The following is a 21,274-nucleotide window of genomic DNA, read 5'->3' as shown; positions in this document are numbered from 1 at the left end:
ACAAGCACAATGTATGTACATGTTATTTTTGTCTACAAAGAACAGGGCCATGTGTATTAACATATGTAGCTTCCAGTACATGCAAAAGTGCCACATTGTGAGCTCGACTAATAATCTTAAATTGGTTGTCGATGTAATTCTTAGTACATTGAGGATTATTTAGCAAATGTTGTCCAATCGCGGAATCACATCTAATGTTGGACACTGTGTTTTGAGTTTTGCAAGCAGGGGCTGATTGGGTGCAGTCTGTACCCTGCCATTGTGAACAGTGGCTGGGATATGCCATTTAATTCGATCCACCAGTCTTTGGGATATACGGCCTACATACCTAGCATCATAATGGCACTGAAATTCATATACCACATTAATCAGTTGTGTGATAGGCAGAACATCTTTTTGGCTTGACGGCAGCATCTTGTTAGTGGTGAAGACCACTCGTGTTGCTGCTGCATAGCAACAGCTTGAAACAGCAATTGTATTCAAAGTGAAAAATCATTAATATATAAAAGCCTGAAAGGAGAAATCCAGATATTGAAAATACAAGTTGACAGTGTATCACTGAGGGGATGGGAAGGGTATATGTATGTGGGATGGGTACAATGCTCCCAAGAACATTTGAATTTTAGACTCTTGTCCTTGTTTTCAAACCCTTTCATAGCTATGCTCCTGCCCAACTTTGTAATCTCCTTCAAGCACAAGATCTCTGCACTCTGCCAATTCTGGCCACTTGAGCATTCCTTGTAGAGGCGAAGTCCTGTCTTCACATTGCGGGTACCCTCCATCGTGTTGTGTGGCACTACCACTGTGCTAAATGGGATAGGTTTTTAACAGATCTAGCAACTCAAGACTGGGCAACCATGAGGCGCTGTAGGCCATTAGCAGCAGCAGAATCGTACCCAACCATAATCGGTAACCTCATGGCCCGACATATGCCCTATTCTGCCATTACTATCAAGCCAGGGATCAGTGAAGAGTGCAGGACAGCATGCCAGGGGCAGCACCAGGCATAACTAAAAATGAGGTGTCAACCTGGTGAGGCTACAATGCAGGACTACTTGCATGCCAAACAGCATAACCAGCAAGTGATAGACAGACCTAAGCGATCCCACAACCAGTAGTGAATGGTGGTGGACAGTTAAACAACTCACTGGAGGAGGAGCCTCCACAAATATCCCCATCCTCAAAGATGGAGGAGCCCAGCACAGCAGTGCAAAACATAAGCATTCATAAAAATCTTCAGCCAGAGGTGCCAAGTGGATGATCCATCTTGGCCTTCTCCGGAGGTCGTCAGCATCACAGACAATCCGATGCACTCCACATGAAAAGAAGAAACGGCTGAAGGCAATGGATACTGCAAAGGCAATGATACCTGACAATGGGCGGGGTTTTCCGCGCCCGTCTGCTGCTGGGATCTTCCAGTCCTGATGCAAGTCAATGGCCTTCTGGCTGAGGCACCGCCTCATCCACAGCAGGTCCCACCCGCAGCAGGGCCAGAAAATCCTGGCCATAATTCCGGCAATAGTACTGATGACTTGTGCTCCAGTACTTGATGCACCACTAGCCAAGATGTTCCAGTACAGTTACAACACTGGCATCTACCCATCAATGTGGAAACTTGTCCAGGTATGTCCTGTACACAAAAAGCAGCACAAATCCAACCCAGCCAATTACTGCCCCATCAGTCTACTTGATCATCAGTAAAGGGGTCAGCAACAGTGCCATCAAGCAGCACTTGCTTAACAATAACCTGCTCACTGATGCTCAGTTTGGGTTCCACCAGGGTGACTCAGCTTCTGACCTCATTACAGCCTTGGCTGAAATATGGAAAAAAGAGCTGAACTCCAGAGGTGAGGTTAGAATGACAGTCCTTAACATCAAGGCAGAATTTGACCAAGTGTGGCATCAAGGAGCAAAACTGGAGTCAATGGGAATCAAGGGGAAAATTCTCCGATGGTTGGAGTCATGTCTAGCATGAAGGAGGATGGTTGTGGTTGTTAGAGTTCAATCATCTCAGTTCCAGGATATCATTGCAGGAGTTCCTCAGGGTAGTGTCCTAGGCGCAACCATCTTCAGCTGCTTCATCAATGACCTTCCTTCCATCATAATGTCAGAATTGAGGATGTTCGCTGATGATTGAACAATGCTCAGCACCATTTGCGACTCCTCAGATACTGAAGCAGTCCATGTCCAAATGTAGCAAGACCTGGACAATATCCAGGCTTGGGCTGGCAACTGGTAAGTAACATGCTCACCACAGAAGTGCCAGGAAATGACCATTTCCAACAAGAGAAAATCTAACCATCACCCTTGACATTCAAAACCATTATCGTCGTTGGATTTCCCACTATCTACATCTTGGGGGTTACTATTGACCAGAAACTGAACTGGACTAGCCATATAAATACTGTGGCTACAAGAGCAGGTCAGAGGCTAGGAATCCTGTGGCGAGTAACTCTCTTCCTGACTCCCTAAAGCCTGTCTACCATCTACGTGACACAAGTCAGGTGTGTGATGGAATACTCTCCTATGGCCTGGATGAATGCAGCTCCAACAACACTCAAGAAGCTCAACACCATCCAGGACAAAGCACCCTCCTGATTGGCACCACATCTACAAACATTCACTCTCTCTACCATGACAAATAGTAGCAACAGTGTGTACCATCTACAAGATGCAATGCAGAAACTCACCAAGACACTTTCCAAACCCACGACTGCTATTGCAGCAGACACTTGGAAACACCACCCCCTGAGAGTTCACCTCCAAGCCAGTTAACATCCTGACGTGGAAATATATTGCTGTTCCTTCACTGTCGCTGGATCAAAATCCTGGAACTCCATCCTTAACAGCATTGTGGGTATACCTACACCACAGAGACAGCAGCAGTTCTAGAAGGCAGCTCACCACCACCGGCTCAAGGACAATTAGGGATGGGCAATAAATGCTGGCCCAGCCAGCGATGCCCACATCCCGTAAAATGAATTTTTAAAAATCACCACCGCTGACCTATGTCCTAAGCTCTGGAATTGCTTCCCTAAATCTCTCCACCTTTCTCCGTCTCATTCCTCCTTTAAGATGCTTCTTAAAACCTCTCTTTGACCAGGTTTTTAGACACCTGGCCTAATATGTGATCTTTTGTGGCTTGTTGTCAAATGTTGCTTTAGCTCCCGTAAGGGTACTTGTGACTTTATATCATGTTAAAGGTGCTATATAAATGCATATTGTTGTTGTTTACGATAAAAGTTGTGTATTGTAGTTAATTTTATACTTCATGGGATTAATAGACTTTAAACTAAGTAAGAGGGAAGAAAATAGTGGCCTTGGGATTTGCAATCCAATAATCAGACTGTAATTTCCCTGAAAGTTGGCATGTGTCACTTTCCCACTTCAATTCCATGCCTCATAGTTGGGAAGTACCCCATTTAATTCTCTATCCCTCATAGAAGCACTCTCAACTCTTACAAATCATACAGGCACTACACTTCCATCCTCCCCTTAATTAAACCTCCTATTCATCCCATCATGTACCACCACCGCACTCCCAATTCAACCTGCACTCTTCTTTCTATCTAATTCAGTCCAAACTCTTACTGCCTTCCTGCCATTATGTTAATGCTGGTATTTTCCCTTACCCTTTCCCTTCAGTTAATGTTGGTGCTTTCCTGCTCCCACTTTCTACACCATTTCTCTGTCCTTTATTTCTCTCTTCTGACTATTTCGAAGCACTTCTGGCTGACCTCCTATCTTCCACCCTCCATGAACTGAGCTTACTCAGAACTTTGCTGCCTGTATTCAAACTTGCACCAAGTGCCATTCACCCATCACCCCAGTGCTGTCTGACATATGGCATCTGACGATGCTCCCTGAAGCTTGGTGAGACAGGAAGTACTGGAGGGTCTGGCCTCATTGTAGGTAGATAAGTCACCAGGGCCAGATGGACTGTATCCCAGGCTGTTAAAGGAAGTCAGGGAGGAAATAGCAGATGCTCTGAGGATCATTTTCCAATTCTCACTAGATACATTCTTGGCCCCAGAAGATTGGAGGTCTGTGAATGTTGTACCATTATTCAAAAAGGGTGTGAGGGATAGGCCAGAAAATTATAGGCCGGTCACTTTGACTTCAGCGGTGGGCAAATTATTGGAAATAATTCTGAGACACAGGATAAACTGCCACTTAGAAAGGCACAGATTGATCGGGGATAGTCAACATGGTTTTGCTAGGGGAAGATCGTGTCTTACCAATCCAAACAGAATTTTTTGAGGAGGATTGATGAGGTTAGTGTAGTAGATGTTGTCTACATTGGTTTCAGTAAGGCATTTGACAAGGTTCCACATGGCAGGCTGGTCAGGAAAGTGAGATCTCACGGGATATAGAGGAAGGTGGTAGGTTGGATCCAAAATTGGCTCAGTGACAGGAAACATAGGGTAATGGTCGATGAATGTTTTTGCAAACTGAAAACGGTTCCCAGTGGTGTTCCACAGGGCTCAGTGTTGGGGCCTTTGCTGTTTGTTGTACATATTAATGATTGAGATTTTAATGTGGGAGGCATGGTTGGGAGATTTGCAGATGACACAAAGATTTGCTGTGTGGTTGATAGTGGAGATGATAGCTGTCAACTCCAGATTTATATCAATGGTTTGGTCGAGCGGCCGAAGAAGTGAGAAATGGAATTCACTCCGGAAAAGTGTGAGGTAATGCACATGGGGAGGGCAAACAAAGCAAGGGAATGCTCAATAAATGGGAAGTTATTGAGAGGGGTCGAGGAAGTGAGAGACCTTGAAGTGCATGTCCACAGGTCCTTGAAGGTGGCAGGACAGGTGGACAAGGTGGTCAAGAAAGCATATTGTCATGACTCATAGTGCACTGCAATATCAAGCTCCACTGCTCCCCGAGCTGCGAAAAAGTTTGATCAACCCATCTAATTGTTTAATTTATGTTAACAGAATATGAGCACCAGGCTTGTAAACTTAACAAGTAAATAACTGTTTATTGAACAAATTGTCTTAAACTAGTGGCAAAAGAAAGAAATATGAACCGCTAATTTCTAACTCTATAAGCTAAACTCTACCCTTTCTTAAAATCCTATACATACACATATAAGACACATAAGACGCACAACAACATGGATTTTAAGGGTGGGATAAAACAGTTCAATAGCACCAATCTGGAGTACAGGATTCAATGGGTTGGTGTTGATTGAGGTCTTCCAAATTCCTTTCAGTTCTTCCAGGACTTTCAGTCTTTAGTTCACTGGTTGAGCACTTGCCTTTCCCTGACTCTTAACAGTCATTTTCCCTTTTTTCTCTTGACAGGGGCTTTCAAAGAGAGAGAGCAGGTAATAGAGATATGAGGAGAGAGAGGTTTTAGGTCTTTTTCCTTTTAGGCGAGGAGCTATTCTGCTGCACTGTTCTCACACACAAACTCTGGTCACCTGGTCAGGAGCAAATTAAAACATTGTTGCCAGGCAGTTCCTCGTTAGACCGGACTCCTCCTCTGCACTATTCTGTCTTTCATGGCACACTCTGTTCCAGGACAGCAACTTTGTATATATTCTTCACACTGTTCCAGTAGACATCTCTTTTAACTGCAGCCATTGTAATTTTAGTCCACAGTCCAACAGAAATAAAAAGATATGTTCTTTACAACTTGGAAAGCTTTCCTTTATTGGCCAAGTTATTGAATACAAAAGCAGGGATGTAATGATGGAATTGTATAAAACGCTGGTTATGCGAAAGCTGGAATTTTGTGTACAGTTCTGGTCACTGCAAAACAGCAAGGACATAATTGTTCTGGAGAGAGTGCAGAGGAGATTTGCAAGAGTGTTGCCAGGGCTTTAAAATTGCAGCTATGAGGAGAATTGGATAGGCTAGGGTTATTTTCCTTAGAACAGAGGAGGCTAAGGGGTGGCCTAATTGAGGGGCCTGGATAAAATAGAGAGGAAAGACTTGTTTCCCCTAGCTGAGGGGTCAATTACGAGGGGGCACAGGTTTAAGGTGATTGGTAGAAGGATTAAAGAGGACATGAGGAAAAACTTTTTCACCCAGTCTGGCTAAGACACTGCCTAAGTTGGTGGTTGTGGCTGAAATGTTCAACTCATTTAGAAAGGTACCTGGATCTGTATCTGAAGTGCTGGAAAGTGGGATTAAAATGAGCGTTAGTTTAGTTTTTCTCTTTGTGGCTGGCGCAAATACGATGGGCTGAATGGTCGCTTTCTGCACCGTAACTTTGCTATGATTCTATGGAAATCCACCAACACGTCAATTTTAAAGTTCCTATCCTCAGGTTCAAATACGTCTCTGGACTTGCTGCCCCCTGTCTCTGTAGCCTTCTTCAGCTACAACCCCCCAAGATTTGCATTCCTCCAATGCTGGATTCTTGCACTTCTCCCACCTACTTCACCCCCATCATGAGTGAATATGCTTTCAGTTGTCCAAGCCCTAACTTTTAGAATTTCTTTCCCAGACCTCTTTGCCTCTTTAAAGGCATTGCACCTCTTTGACTAAGCACTTAGTCACTTGGCCTAATGTTCTATTAGCTTGCTTTCAATTTTTGTCTGAATACAATCATGCGAAGTACGCTGGGACATTTTATGTTTTTTCATCACTTTTTCATACCTCCATTCCATAAGACCATAAGACATAGGAGCAGAAGTAGGCCATTCGGCCCATCGAGTCCGCTCCGCCATTCAATGAGATCATGGCTGATCTGATAATCAACTCCACTTTCCTTCCTTTTCTCCATAAGCCTTCATTCCCTTACTGATTAAAAATCTGTCTATCTCAGCCTTGAATATACTTAATGACCCTGCCTCTACAGCTTTCTGCGGTAAAGGATTTCAAAGATATTCCTATCTCTCCTTCCCATTCTCCAGTCCTGCTCTTACTTCATTGCTGTTGTTAATGCACTAGAGAAGCCTTTCTGCGTTTAATGCCACTCCTAGCACATACCGTAATTCTAAATTCTATAGTTGTGCACATTGGCTTTCTCGATTACCTACACATTCAGGGACCAAATTCTTTCGATTAAGTGACAAGAGTGTGTTGAGGGGAGAATGATTTATTCTGGTTCATTTGCAGCAGGATGAGGGGAGAGGGACTGAGAAAAGTGGAAAATGATCAGCGCTAAATTTTTCTTCCATCATAAGATGATGCCATGCTAAATGAAGAAAGAATTGTATTAATAAAGCACCTTTCACGACCACCAGCTGCCCCAAATCACATTACAGCCAATGAAGTACTTCTTGAAATATCATTGTTGCAATGAAGTACGGCAGCCAATTGTATGCAACAAGCTCCCACAAACGGTAGTATGATGCAGGACACCAAAGTGGGTTTCTCTGCTCTCCTTCGAGATGGGAGGAAAATCAGCCACAAGAAGTTGCTATACTATATCGTTCACACCAATCTTATGATGCTGGAGCATGGAGCAACGCAGTGGATAAATTGTACCCATGTCTGCAGGTAATTAAACCAACCTTGGATCAAATTTTATGTCTGAAAGTTTGAATTGGAAAACGATAGACAGATTGAAAACCAAACAAAAAAGAAATGCACAACACCAGTGGGTAGTTAACATTTCTGGGATAGGTGCTCCCACAAACAATAATGACGAGATCATGATTTAGTGATGTTGATTGAGGTATGAATGTGGGCCAGTACCACTGGGGAGAATTCCCTGGGCCATGGGGTCTTTTAAATCTACCTGAGAAAGCAGCTGTCACACCATTTTATGGGTCATCCAAAAGATGATAACCAACAGTCCCTCAATACTGTATTAGAGTAACAGCCTAGAATTTATGCTCAAGTCCTGGAGGGGGGGGCTTGAACCCAAAGTCTTCTGACTCAGAGGCAAGAGTTCTACCAACTGAGCTACAGGTGACACACAAACTGTCTCCCAAAACTCTCTCTTGCCTTTTTTTCCAGGCTGGTATATCAGCAGATTGCAATACCCAAGTTGTAAATCTCAATTGAGATTGCTCCCAAATCCTACCCTCAAACTACTAATATTTAAATTTCCATTCATTTTATTTTTGTTTGATTACTGGAGAGTGTCCTGGCAAACTGTTTTCAGTCAACCTCTCCAAAGGTAGGTTAACTTATTGCTGTGTGTGGGACCTTGCAGAATGGATGCCAAATTGGCCTATATAACACCATCCATTGCACTGTGCACACGGGTGCAACATGCAAGCTTTCTTCCCATAGTAATTGCAGGGGAGGTGATGGTGTAGTAGTATTGTCACTAGATTGTAATCCAGAGACCCAAGGTAATGCTCTAGGGGCCTGGGTTCAAATCCTGCCATAACAAATGGTGGAATTTAAATTTGCTAAAAGTCCAATGATGACCATGAAACCATTGTTGATTTTTGTAAAAACCCATCTGGTTCACTAATTCCCTTTAGGGAAGGAAATCTGCCTTCCTTACCTGCTCTGGCTACATGTGACTAGTGAAGCAACAGCCTGATACAGTCATCCTCATGGGATCATATATAATGTCCCAGACACCACCATCACCATCTCTGGATATGTCCTGTCCCACGGGTAGGACAGGCCCAGAAGAGGTGACGGCACAGAGGTATACAGTAAGGAGGGAGTTGCCCTGGGAGTCCTCAACATCGACTCCGGACCCCATGAAGTCTCATGGTATCAGGGCGAGCACGTGCAAGGAAACCTCCTGCTGATTACCATGTACCGCCCTCCCTCAGCTGATGAATCAGTGCTCCTCCATGTTGAACACTACTTGGGGGAAGCACTGAAGATAGCAAGGGGGCAGAATGTACTCTGGGTGGGGGACTTCATGGTCCATCACCAAGAGTGGCTCAGTAGCACCACTACTGGCTGAGGACTAAATGACACAGCTAGTCTGGGTCTGCAGCAGGTGGTGAGGGAACCAACTAGAGGGACAAAACTACTTGACCTCATCCTCACCAACCAAACTGCCGCAGATGCAGATCAATAGGAGTCACCACCACACAATCTTTCACATTGAGGATACCATCCATCTTGTTGTGTGGCACTTCCACCGTGCTAAACGGGATAGATTTCAAACAGATCTAGCAACTCAAGACCGGGTATCCATGAGGCGCTGTGGGCCACCAATAGCAGCAGAATTGGACTCGAACACAATATGTAACCACATGACCCGGCATATCGCCCACTCTACCATTAGCATCAAGCCAGGGGATCACCACTGGTTCAACAAAGAATGCAGGAGGGCATGTCAGGAGCAACACCAGGCATATCTAAAAATGAGGTGTCAACCTGGTGAAGCTAGAAACAGGACTACTTGCATGCCAAACAGCATAAGCAGCAAGTGACGGACAGAGTTAAGCGATCCTACAACCAACGGATCGGATCTAAGTTCTGCAGTCCTGCCACATCCAGTTGTGAATGTTGGCGAACAATTAAACAACTCACTGGAGGAAGAAGCTCCACAAGTATCCCCATCCTCAATGATGGAGGAGTCCAGCACATCAATGCAAAAGATAAGGCAGCATTTGCTACAATCTTCAGCCAGAAGTGCCTATTGGATGATCCATCTTGGCCTCCTCTGGAGGTCCCAAGCATCACAGATGCTAGATTGAGCCAATTCAATTCACTCCAAGTGATATCAAGAAATGGCTGAAGGCACTGGATCTTGCAAAGTCTATGGGCCCTGACAAAATTCCGGCATTAGTACTGAAGACATGTACTCCAGAAATTGCCGCACCCCTAGCCAAGCTGTCCCAGTACCGCTACAACACTGGCATCTACCCAGCTATGTGGAAAATTGCCCAGGCATGTCCTGTACACAAAAAGCAGGACAAATCCAAACTGGCCAATTACCGCCCCATCAGTCTACTCTTGATCATCATTAAAGTAGGGCAGGGGTCATCAACAGTGCTATCAAGCAGCACTTGTTTAACAATAACCTGCTCACTGACGTCCAATTTGGGTTCCGCCAGGGCCACTCAGCTCCTGACCTTGTTACAGCGTTGGTTCAAACCTGGAGCTGAACTCCCGAGGTAAGGTGAGAGTCACTGCCCTTGACATCAAGGCCGCATTTGACTGAGTGTGGCATCAAGGATCTTGAGCAAAACTGGAGTCGATGGGAATCAGGGGGAAAAATCTCTGCTGGTTGGACTCATATCCAGCACAAAGGAAGATGGTTGTGGCTGTTGGAGGTGAGTCATCTCAGCTTCAGGACACCACTGCAGGAGTTCCTCAGGGTAATGTCCTCAGCCCAACCATCTTCAGCTGCTTCATCAGTGACCTTTCTTCTATCATGAGATCAGAAGTGGGGATGTTCGCTGATAATTGCACAATGTTCAGCACCATTCACAACTCCTCAGATACTGAAGCAGTTCATGTCCAAATGCAGCAAGACCTGGACAATATCCAGTCTTGGGCTGCCAAGTGGCAAGTTACATTCATGCCACACAGTGTCAGGCAATGACCATCTCCAACAAGAGAGAATCCAACCATCGCCCCTTGATGTTCAATAGCATTATCATCACTGAATCCCCCATTATCAACATCCTGGGCATTACCATTGAGCAGAAACTGAACTGAACCAGCCATATAAATACTGTGCCTATAAGAGCAGGTCAGAGGCTAGGAATTGTGCGAAGAGTTCTCCACCACCTCCTGACTCCCCGAAGCCTGTCCACCATCTACAAGGCACAAGTCAAGAGTGTGATGGAATACTCCCCACTTGCCTGGATGAGTGCAAATCCCATAACACTCAAGAAGCTTGACATTGTCCAGGACAAAGCAGCCTGCTTGATTGGCACCATATCCACAAACATTCACTCCCTCCACCACCAATACACAGTAGCAGCAGTGTGTACCATCTACAAGATGCACTGCAGGAATTCACCAAGGCTCCTTTGACAGCACCTTCCAAACCCATGACCACTGCCATCTAGAAGGACAAGGGCAAAAGGTAGATGGGAACACCACCACCTGGAAGTTCCCTTCCAAGTCGCTCACCATCCTGACTTGGAAATATATCGCCGTTCCTTCACTGTGGCTGGGTCAAAATCCTGGAACTCCCTCCCTAACAGCACTGTGGGTGTACCTACGCCACATGGACTGCAGCGGTTCAAGAAGGCAGCTCACCACCACCTTCTCAAGGGCAACTAGGGACGGGCAATAAGTGCTGGCCCAACCAGCGAAGCCCATATCCCGTGAATTAATAAAAAAAAGAGGTCTCTCTCACAACTTATTTCAATGATGGATGAGATTAACTAAGGTGAGAGGTGGTTCATTTGGGCAACATTTCCTGTTGGACCGAAGGCCAATTAAATTTAATGTAATCTCATAGAAGGTCGGCCAGAGATGTAACTTACACCATCAAGTGGTACAGAACAGCAGGAATTGGTCAGGCAGGGGGTCGGTGGGGAATTGGCGCAGCACAGATCTCAGACTCTTATTGCTTAAAGGGACGTTACAGAAACTGGTGAGTAATTAAGAGTTCGCCAAGAAGACAACAATGGTTTGCGAGGAGACAGAGTTACCATCTTCAAAGAAGTATAAATTAAAATTTATTCAGGGATTGCAAATTTGTGGGCAGTCAGTTTTGGACAAAGTTGCTTCCACCTTGAGTTAGTCACACCTGCCCTATGCATGCCCAGGTAAAACTGGGGAACAACAAAACTGTTTCTCAAGATTTTAATCCGATATGCAATGTGTGAACTGAAAGGTTATAACTATTTGGAAAGATAAAACAAGGTGAGGCTCTTTTCTCTTCAAAAAGAATGGTGTGGATTAACCTAGTAGGGGCCTTTAAAATTATGAAGGGCTTGCATGACTATGTGAGAAAATGTTTCCACTTGTCGGGAGTCCAAAACTAGGAAATTGTGTGCGATAATCACTAATAAATCCAACAGGGACTTGAGGAGAAACTTCTTTACACATTGGGTGGTGAGAATGTGAAACTTGCTACCATAGGGGAATAGTTGAAGTGCTAGGATTGGCAGGATATGGAGATGGGGTGAGATGAAGTGGATGGGGAAATAATGTGTAGCATAATAGACATTAGAATATGGTCTGTTTTATTCTGTGAATTCTATGTGTTTGTAATATCAAGCTTTTAGCCATGTGATCTAATATCTCTTTATGTGGCTTGGTTTATTTTATTTCGTTTTCCAACTCTCTTGTGAAATGCGCCTTGGGACAGTTTACTCGGTGCTGGGCACTATATAAATGCACGATGTTGTAACATCAGGATCACGATCCCTATTTTTGTAATTGAAGCGGCAGATTCAATCAAATGAAAGACGCAAGCTGAGAACATGAGCTACAACTTTTTTTTGGGGGGGTGGGCGAGATGGAAAGAAACTGTATTGAAGGGCAGAAACCCGGACAGTTGTCGGCTACACAGAAACTTTCTCTTGCTGATGAATGTGCGCCGCGGAATGGCGAGCTGCCGAATCCGCCCGCGGAGAGAGGGAGCCAGCGAGGCGGCCGTTAGAAAGCGAACCTGTCAATCAAATTTAAACCCCGGCCGCGCGAGGCACCCACTGCAGACCCTCAGAGAGAGGGAGAGCGAACCTGTCAATCAAATTCAAACCCCGGCCGCGCGAGGCACCCACTGCAGACCCTCAGAGAGACAGCGAACCTGTCAATCAAATTCAAACCCCGGCCGCGCGAGGCACCCACTGCAGACCCTCAGAGGGACATCGAACCTGTCAATCAAATTCAAACCCCGGCGGCGGCGGCGCGAGTAACCTGGCGGTGCCAGCCGGCGCCAAGAAGCCGTTAAACAATTCAGAAACCGATCGAGGGCAGCCAAGCAACAGGTGAGTTTTGTCAGCTGACACACTGCTGATCGCAGTAGCCGGGGTTCAGGATGCTGTCTGTCTGCCAGAGCGGAGCCGACTTGGCGACTTTCTCATCATCCTCTCCCCATAACAGGTCAGAGCTCCGACCCCCCCCCCCCAACCCCCCCAACCCCATCTCCCCTGGGGTCAGAGCCCCGACACCACCCCCCCAACCCCATCTCCCCTGGAGTCAGAGCCCCTCCCCCAACCCCATCTACTCTGGGGTCAGAGCTCTAACCCCCCACCCCCCAACCCCATCTCCCCTGGGGTCAGAGCCCCGACACCACCCCCCCAACCCCATCTCCCCTGGAGTCAGAGCCCCTCCCCCAACCCCATCTCCCCTGGGGTCAGAGCCCCGACACCACCCCCCCAACCCCATCTCCCCTGGAGTCAGAGCCCCTCCCCCAACCCCATCTACTCTGGGGTCAGAGCCCCGACACCCCCCCCCAACCCCATCTCCCCTGGAGTCAGAGCCCCTCCCCCAACCCCATCTCCCCTGGGGTCAGAGCCCCGACACCACCCCCCCCAACCCCATCTCCCCTGGGGTCAGAGCTCTAACCCCCCACCCCCCAACCCCATCTCCCCTGGGGTCAGAGCTCTAACCCCCCACCCCCCAACCCCATCTCCCCTGGAGTCAGAGCCCTCCCCCCCAAACCCCATCTCCCCTGGGGTCAGAGCCCTCCCCCCCCCAAACCCCATCTCCCCTGGGGTCAGAGCCCTCCCCCCCCCCCCCCCCCAACCCCATCTCCCCTGGGGTCAGAGCCCTGCCCCCCCCACCCCCCAACTCCATCTCCCCTGGGGTCAGAGCCCTGCCCCCCCACCCAACCCCATCTCCCCTGGGGTCAGAGCCCTGCCCCCCCACCCCCCAACTCCATCTCCCCTGGGGTCAGAGCCCTGACACCCCCCCCCAACCCCATCTCCCCTGGGGTCAGAGCTCCGACCCCCCCCCAACCCCATCTCCCCTGGAGTCAGAGGCCCGACCCCCCCCCCCCCCCCAAACCCCATCTCCCTTGGGGTCAGAGCCCTCCCCCCTCTCCATCTCCATCTCCCCTAGGGTCAGAGCCCCTCCCCCCTCCCCCAACCCCATCTCCCCTGGGGTCAGAACCCCGACACCACCCCCCCCCCCTCCCCCCCAACCCCATCTCCCCTGGGGTCAGAACCCCGACACCACCAACCTCTTCTCCCCTGCGTTCAGACCCCTGACACCCCCTACCCCCCCATCACCCCAACCCCATTTCCCTATGGGTCAGAGCCCTGACCCCCGAAACCCTGGGGCCAGAGCCCTGCCTCCTAACTCCATCATCCTGGGGCCAGAGCCCTCTCCTCTAGCCCCATTTCTCTGGGCTCAGAGGCCGGCTCCTAACCCCATCTCCAACCCAAACCCCAACCTATCCCCATGCGATCAGGAGCCTGCCCTCTAGCCCCATGCCGGCTCCTAACCCCATCTCCAACCCAAATCCCAACCTATCCCCATGCGATCAGGAGCCTGCCCTCTAGCCCCATTATCTCCCCCCCGCCAATTGGATCAGAGCCCTGCTCCCTAACCTCATCCACCTCTGGGGTCAGAGCCCTGCCCCCTCTTTACAATTTATGTAAATGACTTGGATGAAGGGACTGAAGTCATAGTTGCTAAATTTGCTGATGACACAAAGATAGGTGGAAAGTAAATTGTGAAAAGGAGGCTACAAAAGGATATGGACAGGTTCGGTGAGTGGGCAAAGATCTGACAAATAGAGTATGATGTGAGAGAATGTGAAATTATCCATTTTTGGCAGGAAGAATAAAACAAAGCACATTTTCTAAATGGTGAAGGATTGCAGAGCTCTGAGATGCAGGCTGATCTGGATGTTCTCGTGCATGAATCACAAAATGTTAGTATGCAGGTACAGCAAGTAATTAGGAAAGCTAATAGAATGTTATTGTTTATTGTGAGGGGAATTGATTACAAAAGTAGGGAGGTTATGCTTCAGTTATACTGGGCAGTGGTGAGACCACATCAGGAGTACCGTGTACAACATTGGTCTCCTTAATTGAGGAAGGATGTAAATGCATTAAAAGTAGTTCAGAGAAGGTTTGCTAGATTGATACCTACAATGGACGGGTTGTCTTATGAGGAGAGGTTGGACAGGTTAGGTTGTATCCACTGGAGTTTAGAAGAATAAGAGGCAACTTGATTAAAACATATTAAAAATTAAGACTGAGAGAACTTGACAGGGTGGATGTTGCAGGGATGTTTCCTCTTGTGGGTCGCTATTTAAAAATTTGTGGGTGTCTATTTAATACCGAGTTGACGAGAATGCTTTTCTCTGAGGGTTGAGAGTCTTTGGAATTCTCTTCAAAAGATGGTGGAGGCAGAATCTGAATATTTTTAAGGCAGGGCTAGATAGATCCTTGATAAGCAAGGGAGTGAATGGTTATGTGGGTAGGCAGGAAAATGGAGTTGAGGCTAAAATCAGATCAGCCATGATCTTATTGAATGATAGAGCAGGCACAAGGGATAGAGTGGCCTACACCTGCTCCTAATTTGTATTTTCATAAATTCACCGGCTGGGGGGCCATAGATTTCCCCCCATGTAACCAAAAATAGCATGTCACAGTGCTTGGACCGGTTTTGCATGATCTGCCAGTTACATTTTCCTGCAGAATAGTCACTGCTTTGCAGACTAATTAACTTGGCAAAGTGCTTTGGTCAGAAACATGATTGGGCAATCACTTTTCTTTATATCTATTTCCATCTTGCTTATCAGTACTACTGAAAAGCTGTGGAATTCACTTGTTAGCTAAAATGACTGACTCTCTGAACAACTTTTAATAAATTGCAGAAAGGTGAGATGGGCCCACATACTTTTTGACCATTTATGTCACTCTGTTTCTTGTGTTGTTATAGGCTTAAGATGACAACCGGTGATTTGAAGGGATCCCTTCGAAAATTAGAACAAAGTCTTCGTTCACTGAATTATCCGGAAGACATTGATTATAATGGGTAAGTAACCATAATATAACAGTGTGATTATTTAAATGCACCAGAAGATTTTAAAAAATGTGATCACTGGTTGCCATGCTTTTCACTTCCTAAAATTGTCATGAAATGCTATGCAGCCAATTGAGCAGTTTTAAATTTTAGTCACTTGAAACGTGGGAAATGTGGCAACAAACTTGCACATAGCAAGATCCCACAAACAGCAAGAGACAACAACCAGATAATTTGCTTTGGGGATAAGTTTTGGCCAGGACATTGAGGAGCACTCCATTAATATCCTTCAACCAGTGCCCTTGAGATCTTTTATGTCCACTTTAGAGGGCAGACTTGGCTTAACATGGCATTTGAAAGATGGCACTTACTCCCTCGGTAGTGCACTGTTGTGTCAACCTGGATTGTGTTCAGATTTCTTGAATGGAGGCTTGAACCCATAGCCTACAGTGGTTATGTTTTGTTCCAATCATGTACCTTTATTACCAAACTGACAAGAGTAACCCTTGTGACAAGCAAGGGGAAGTTCAGATCTCACCATATTAGTTTGAGAATTTGAAATCAGTTTAAAAAGAAATCTGGAACTAAAAAGCTGAAATCAATAATAGTGACCATGAAGCTGCCAGATTGTTGTTAAAACTCAGTTGGTTCTCTTATGTGCTTTTGGAATTGAAAATTGCTGCCACATTGGCCTACATGTGACTGGTAAGGGTGACACCAAATTCTTGGCCGAGTAAGCTACTCAATTGTATCAGATCACTGCAAAGAATTCAGGACAATTATGGAGGAGCAGTAAATGTTGACCTTGCCAGTGTCATTGTAGTTAGGGACTGGGGCTATATAGCTGTTTAACAAATAGAGTGCAGAAATTGCCCATGGACTGTAGTTTAGACTGTCTTCCTAAACACAGATCCACCAAGCTTCTCTTGATTGCCTGGCTTTTGAACAGAAAGAGATCAAGGTTACCAGCCTTTGTAACGGGTTACAGGAAACTTTCCACCAATAATGCTAAGTGGAAGAAGTCTGTCCTCTGGTATTTATCCAGACATTTAGATGTATTCTTGCGTGTGAAGCCAGGGATTTGAACTTGAGATCAAACACTATCAAAGTCCATATTGCAATAATCTTTCATATTTCCCAGGCTCTCTTGGGACATTTTAGAACTCATTTTATGAACAGAGCAAGGCAATGGCCAACTTGATTTCCTGTCTGTGTCTCCTGGAGATGCGAATTTTATTTTCAATGTATTTATCAAATTCCTTCAGTTCTTGTGTGACTTAATTGCATTGCAAGCTACCCTTCAGTAATCTCCAGGCATTGCTAGTCATTAGGCACTCCAGGTGCTCAAGTAGATTACCAGTATTAACAATCTTCACCTCAATGAGAACAGGATTATAAATATGAAAAAAGGGACAAAATGCAAATGGCTATTCCTGCTGGTTAAAGTTCCATGCAAACAAAATTCTTTCTGAGAACTGTCCAACTTTTTGATCACCACCGTCAACACCCCTTTGACCTTTTGTTTATTGCATCTTTGGCAATCTCTCCTTTGCCCCCACATATCACTGGCCCTCTATCCAGCTCTACCTGTCTCCCCCCCCCCCCCCCTATACAGCTTATATTTCACCACATTTCTATTTCTGTTTAGTTCTGATGAAGAGTCATACAGACTCAACGTTAACTCTGTCTTTCTCTCCACAGATGCTGTCCAACCTCCTGAGTTTTTCCAGCAATTTTTGTTTTTGTTTCAGATTTCCAGTATCCGCAGTATTTTGCTTTTATTTTGATCGGTCAAAGTGTGATTAGCTCAGAAACCATTATTTATAAACTGAGAAGTTGATAGGAGACAACATTTTTTAGTTTTTCATGGGATGCGAGCATCGTGGGCAAGTCCTGCATTTGTTGCCCATTCCTAATTACATTTGAGAAGGTGGTGGTGAGTCACCTTCTTGAACCGTACATCTTTCTGGTGCAGGTACACCCACTGCAGTTAGGATGATGTGTATCTTGGAAGAGAACTTGCAGGTAGTGATGTTCCCATAGGCCTGCTTCCCTTGTCTTTCTGGTTTAGAAAGTGATGTCAAAAGAGCCTTGGCTATTTGCTACAGTGCATCTTATATATGGTACATAATGCTGCCACTGTCTGTCATTAGTGGAGGAAGTGAATGTTTAAGGTGGCAGAGATGGTACATAGCGTCCTGAATAGGGTAGGACTTCTTCAGTGTTGTTGGAGCTGAACTCATCCAGGCAAGTGGAGAATATTCCATTACACTCCTGACTTGTGTCTTATTGATGGTGGACAGACTTTGAAAAGACAGGAGGTTAGTTACTTACCGCAGAATTTCCGGCCTCCAGGTATTTAAAATGTCGACAGACACAATGCAATTGTAAGAAGATAGTACAATATACCTGAGCCTAGAGCTGTAGGATATAATAATAAGCTTCAAGAGATGGTGGAAAAGAAAAGATTTCCGAGAATGGTTCTGGCGATGAGGGACTTAAGTTACGTCAATTTAAAAAAAATCTTTCATGAGGTGTGGCTGCCGCTGGCAAAACCAGCATTTTATTGCCCATCCCTAATTGCCCTTGAGAATGTGGTGGTGAGCTGCCTTCTTGAACAGCTGCAGTCCACGTGGTATAGGAACAAACATAGTGCTGTTAGAGAGTTCCAGGATTTTGACCCAGCAACAGTGAAGGAATGGTGATATAGTTACAAGTCAGAATGGTGTGTGGCTTGGAGGGGAACTTGCAGGTGGTAGTGTTCCCATGCTTCTGCTGCTCTTGTCCTTCTAGCTGGTAGAAGTCATGAGTTTGGATAGTGCTGAGGAGCCTTGGTAGGTTGCTGCATTGCATCTTGTAGATGGTACACACTGCTGCTACTGTGCATCGGTGGTGAGGGAGTGAGTGTTTGTGGATGGGGTGCCAATCAAGCGAGCTGCTTTGTCCTGGATGGTGTCGAGTTTCTTGAGTGTTGTTGGAGCTGCACTCATCCAGGCAAGTGGAGAGTATTCCATCACACTCCTGGCTTGTGCCTTACAGATGGTGGATAGGCTTAGGGCAGTCGGGAAGTGAGTTGTCCACAGAATTCCCAGCTTGTGACCTGCTCTTGTAGCCACAGTATTTATACGGCTGGTCAAGTTCAGTTTCTGGCCAATGGTATCCCCCAGGCTGTTGATAGTGGGAGATTCAGCGGTGTTAATGCCATTGAATTGTCAAGTGGAGATGTTTGGATTTTCTATTGTTAGATATGGCCAGTGCCTGGCAGATGTATGAATGTTATTTGCCATTTATCAGCCCAAGCCTGAATGTCGCTCCGGTCTTGCTGCATATGGATACAGACTGCTTCAGTATCTGAAGAGTTGCGAATGGTGCTGAAAGTTGTGCAAGCATTAGCGAACATCACTAACTTCTAACTTTATGATGGAAGGAAGGTCATTGATGAAGCAGCTAATGATGGTTGAGCCTATGACACTAACCTGATTACAGCAATGTCTTGAGACTGAGATGATTGACCTCCAATAACTACAGCTATCTTCCTTTGTGCTAGGTATGACTCCAACCAGTGGAAACTTTTCCCGCTGACTCCTATTGACTCCAGTGTTACCATATCTCCTCGATGCCACACTCAATCAAATGTTGCCTTGATGTCAAAGGCAGTCACTGTCTCCTCACTTAGATAGAAGAACCTAGTCTGTCATCCTTAGAGACGGTTGAGAGGAGATTTTGTTTTATATTCTTTCATGGGATGTGGGCATTGCTGGCTAGGCCAGCATTTAATGACCATCCCTAATAGCACTTGAGAAGGTGTTGGTGAGCACCCTTCTTGAACTGCTGCAGTCCATCTGGTGTAGGTATATCCACAGTGCTGTTAGGGAGGGAGTTCCAGGATTTTGGCCCAATGGCTGAAGGAATGACGATATAGTTCCAAGTCAGGATGGTGTGTGGCTTGAAAGGGAACTTGCAGGTAGTATTCCCATGCGTCTGTTGCCCTTGTCCTTCTTGATGGTACAGGTTGCGGGTTTGGAAGGTGCTGTCATCGGAGCCTTGGTGAGTTGCTGCAGCACATTTTGTAGATGTGCTGCCACTGTGCATTGATGGTGGAGGGCGTGAATGTTTAAGGCGGTGCCAATCAAGCAGGCTGCTTTGTCCTGGATGGTGTTGAGCTTCTTGAGTGTTATTGTTTGATCCAGGTATTCAAAATCATGATGTGCCTGGACAGAATAGATAGAGAGAAACTGTTCCTGTTGGTAGCATGGTTGAGAACCAGAACACACTGATTTAAGAAGATCAGCAAAAGAACCAGATGCAACATGGGGAAAAACCAGTGAGTACTTAGGATCTAGAATGCACTGCCCGAGACTGTGGTGGAGGCAGATCTAATCATGGCTTTCAAAAGGGAATTGTATTATTACTTGAAGAAAAAAAAATTGCTACGGGGAAAAGGGCAGGGGATTGGGGCTAGATGAGTAGCTCTTACAAAGAACTGGCATGGACATGGTTGGCCAAATGGCCTCCTTCTGTGATTTAACCATTCTATGATTTATTTTTGCATTGGGGTAGATATGCAGGACAGTCACCCAATAGAAGCAGTCAATCCTGTAATCATTAACTCCAGTTTTTAAATGCAACACCAGAATTTACAGTAGAATAAGAAATCATTCAGCCCACCTTGTCTGTCTGTACCAGTTCTTTGCTAGACCAATCCAAAATGGGTCTACTATCCCACACATTTTCCATTGCCCAGTATCTTCCTTTGTTTCTAATATTTATCCAATTTTCCTCATCAAGGTGCAGTTGTGTTTGCCTCATTCACTTCCTGTAGCAAAGCATCAATCACCATTCTCTCTGCAAAGTGTTTTCTCCCAACCTCTTGCCTCACTGTCTTGGTGACATATTTAAATTGATAGCTCTTTGTCACTGACCACCCAGCTAGAGGAAGTAGATTTATTCTGATCATATCCAAATTCTTCAGATTTTAAAAACCTTTATTGAAGATTATTGTTCCTACATCACAACATTGACTACACTTTAAAACGTACTTAATTGGCTGCAAAGCATTTTGAGACATCCGGTGGTCTTGAAAAGTGCTATATAATGCAAGTCTTTCTTTCTTTTTAAATTTCTCACAAACTTTTGATTCAATGAAATTAGTTGCAGAATTCCTTATAACTGTAACTTTCTATCCCAAACATGATTCTGGTGAATATGTGGTTTTACTTTAATGGGAATGTCCGCAACTCGATACTCTAACTTGTGGTCTAGTTCGAATTTGTCATTGTCAATTTACTTTTCTTTTACATCACTCTTTATAAAGCATGTGCTTGGGCAAAGGTTGCAAGATTTTATGGTTAATTTGAGACGATTAAATATTCCATGGCCTGAATTTTTCAGATGGCAGGGTCTCGCTTCCCGCCATCCAAAGAGTCACTGCCAACTCCAAGTGCCCTGCAGCTATTTTATACTTGAATGAGCATTATGTGGCTGCAGGTGGGACTAATGCCCTT

The 21,274-nt window shown here is 45.7% G+C and overlaps 1 protein-coding gene across 3 annotated transcripts in view; it reads left to right on the top strand.

Annotated features, from left to right (window-relative positions):
- cep44 (centrosomal protein 44) overlaps positions 1-21,274 on the top strand; it is a 122,462-nt gene that overhangs the window by 37,388 nt on the left and 63,800 nt on the right. For 2 of the 3 annotated variants that reach the window (XM_041185424.1, XM_041185422.1), the window contains exon 3: positions 15,687-15,782. In XM_041185424.1, the coding sequence (XP_041041358.1) occupies positions 15,694-15,782 (89 nt within the window). In that variant the 5' untranslated portion in view covers positions 15,687-15,693. Of the gene's footprint in view, positions 1-12,400; positions 12,779-15,686; positions 15,783-21,274 lie in introns of those variants that run through there. The other variant, XM_041185423.1, reaches the window with a different exon arrangement.

The sequence above is a fragment of the Carcharodon carcharias genome, chromosome 4 (genome assembly GCF_017639515.1).
Source record: "Carcharodon carcharias isolate sCarCar2 chromosome 4, sCarCar2.pri, whole genome shotgun sequence".
NCBI classification, from domain to species: Eukaryota; Metazoa; Chordata; class Chondrichthyes; order Lamniformes; family Lamnidae; genus Carcharodon; species Carcharodon carcharias.
Note: the sequence above shows the minus strand (reverse complement) of the source record. Positions and strands in the feature narration are given on the sequence as shown.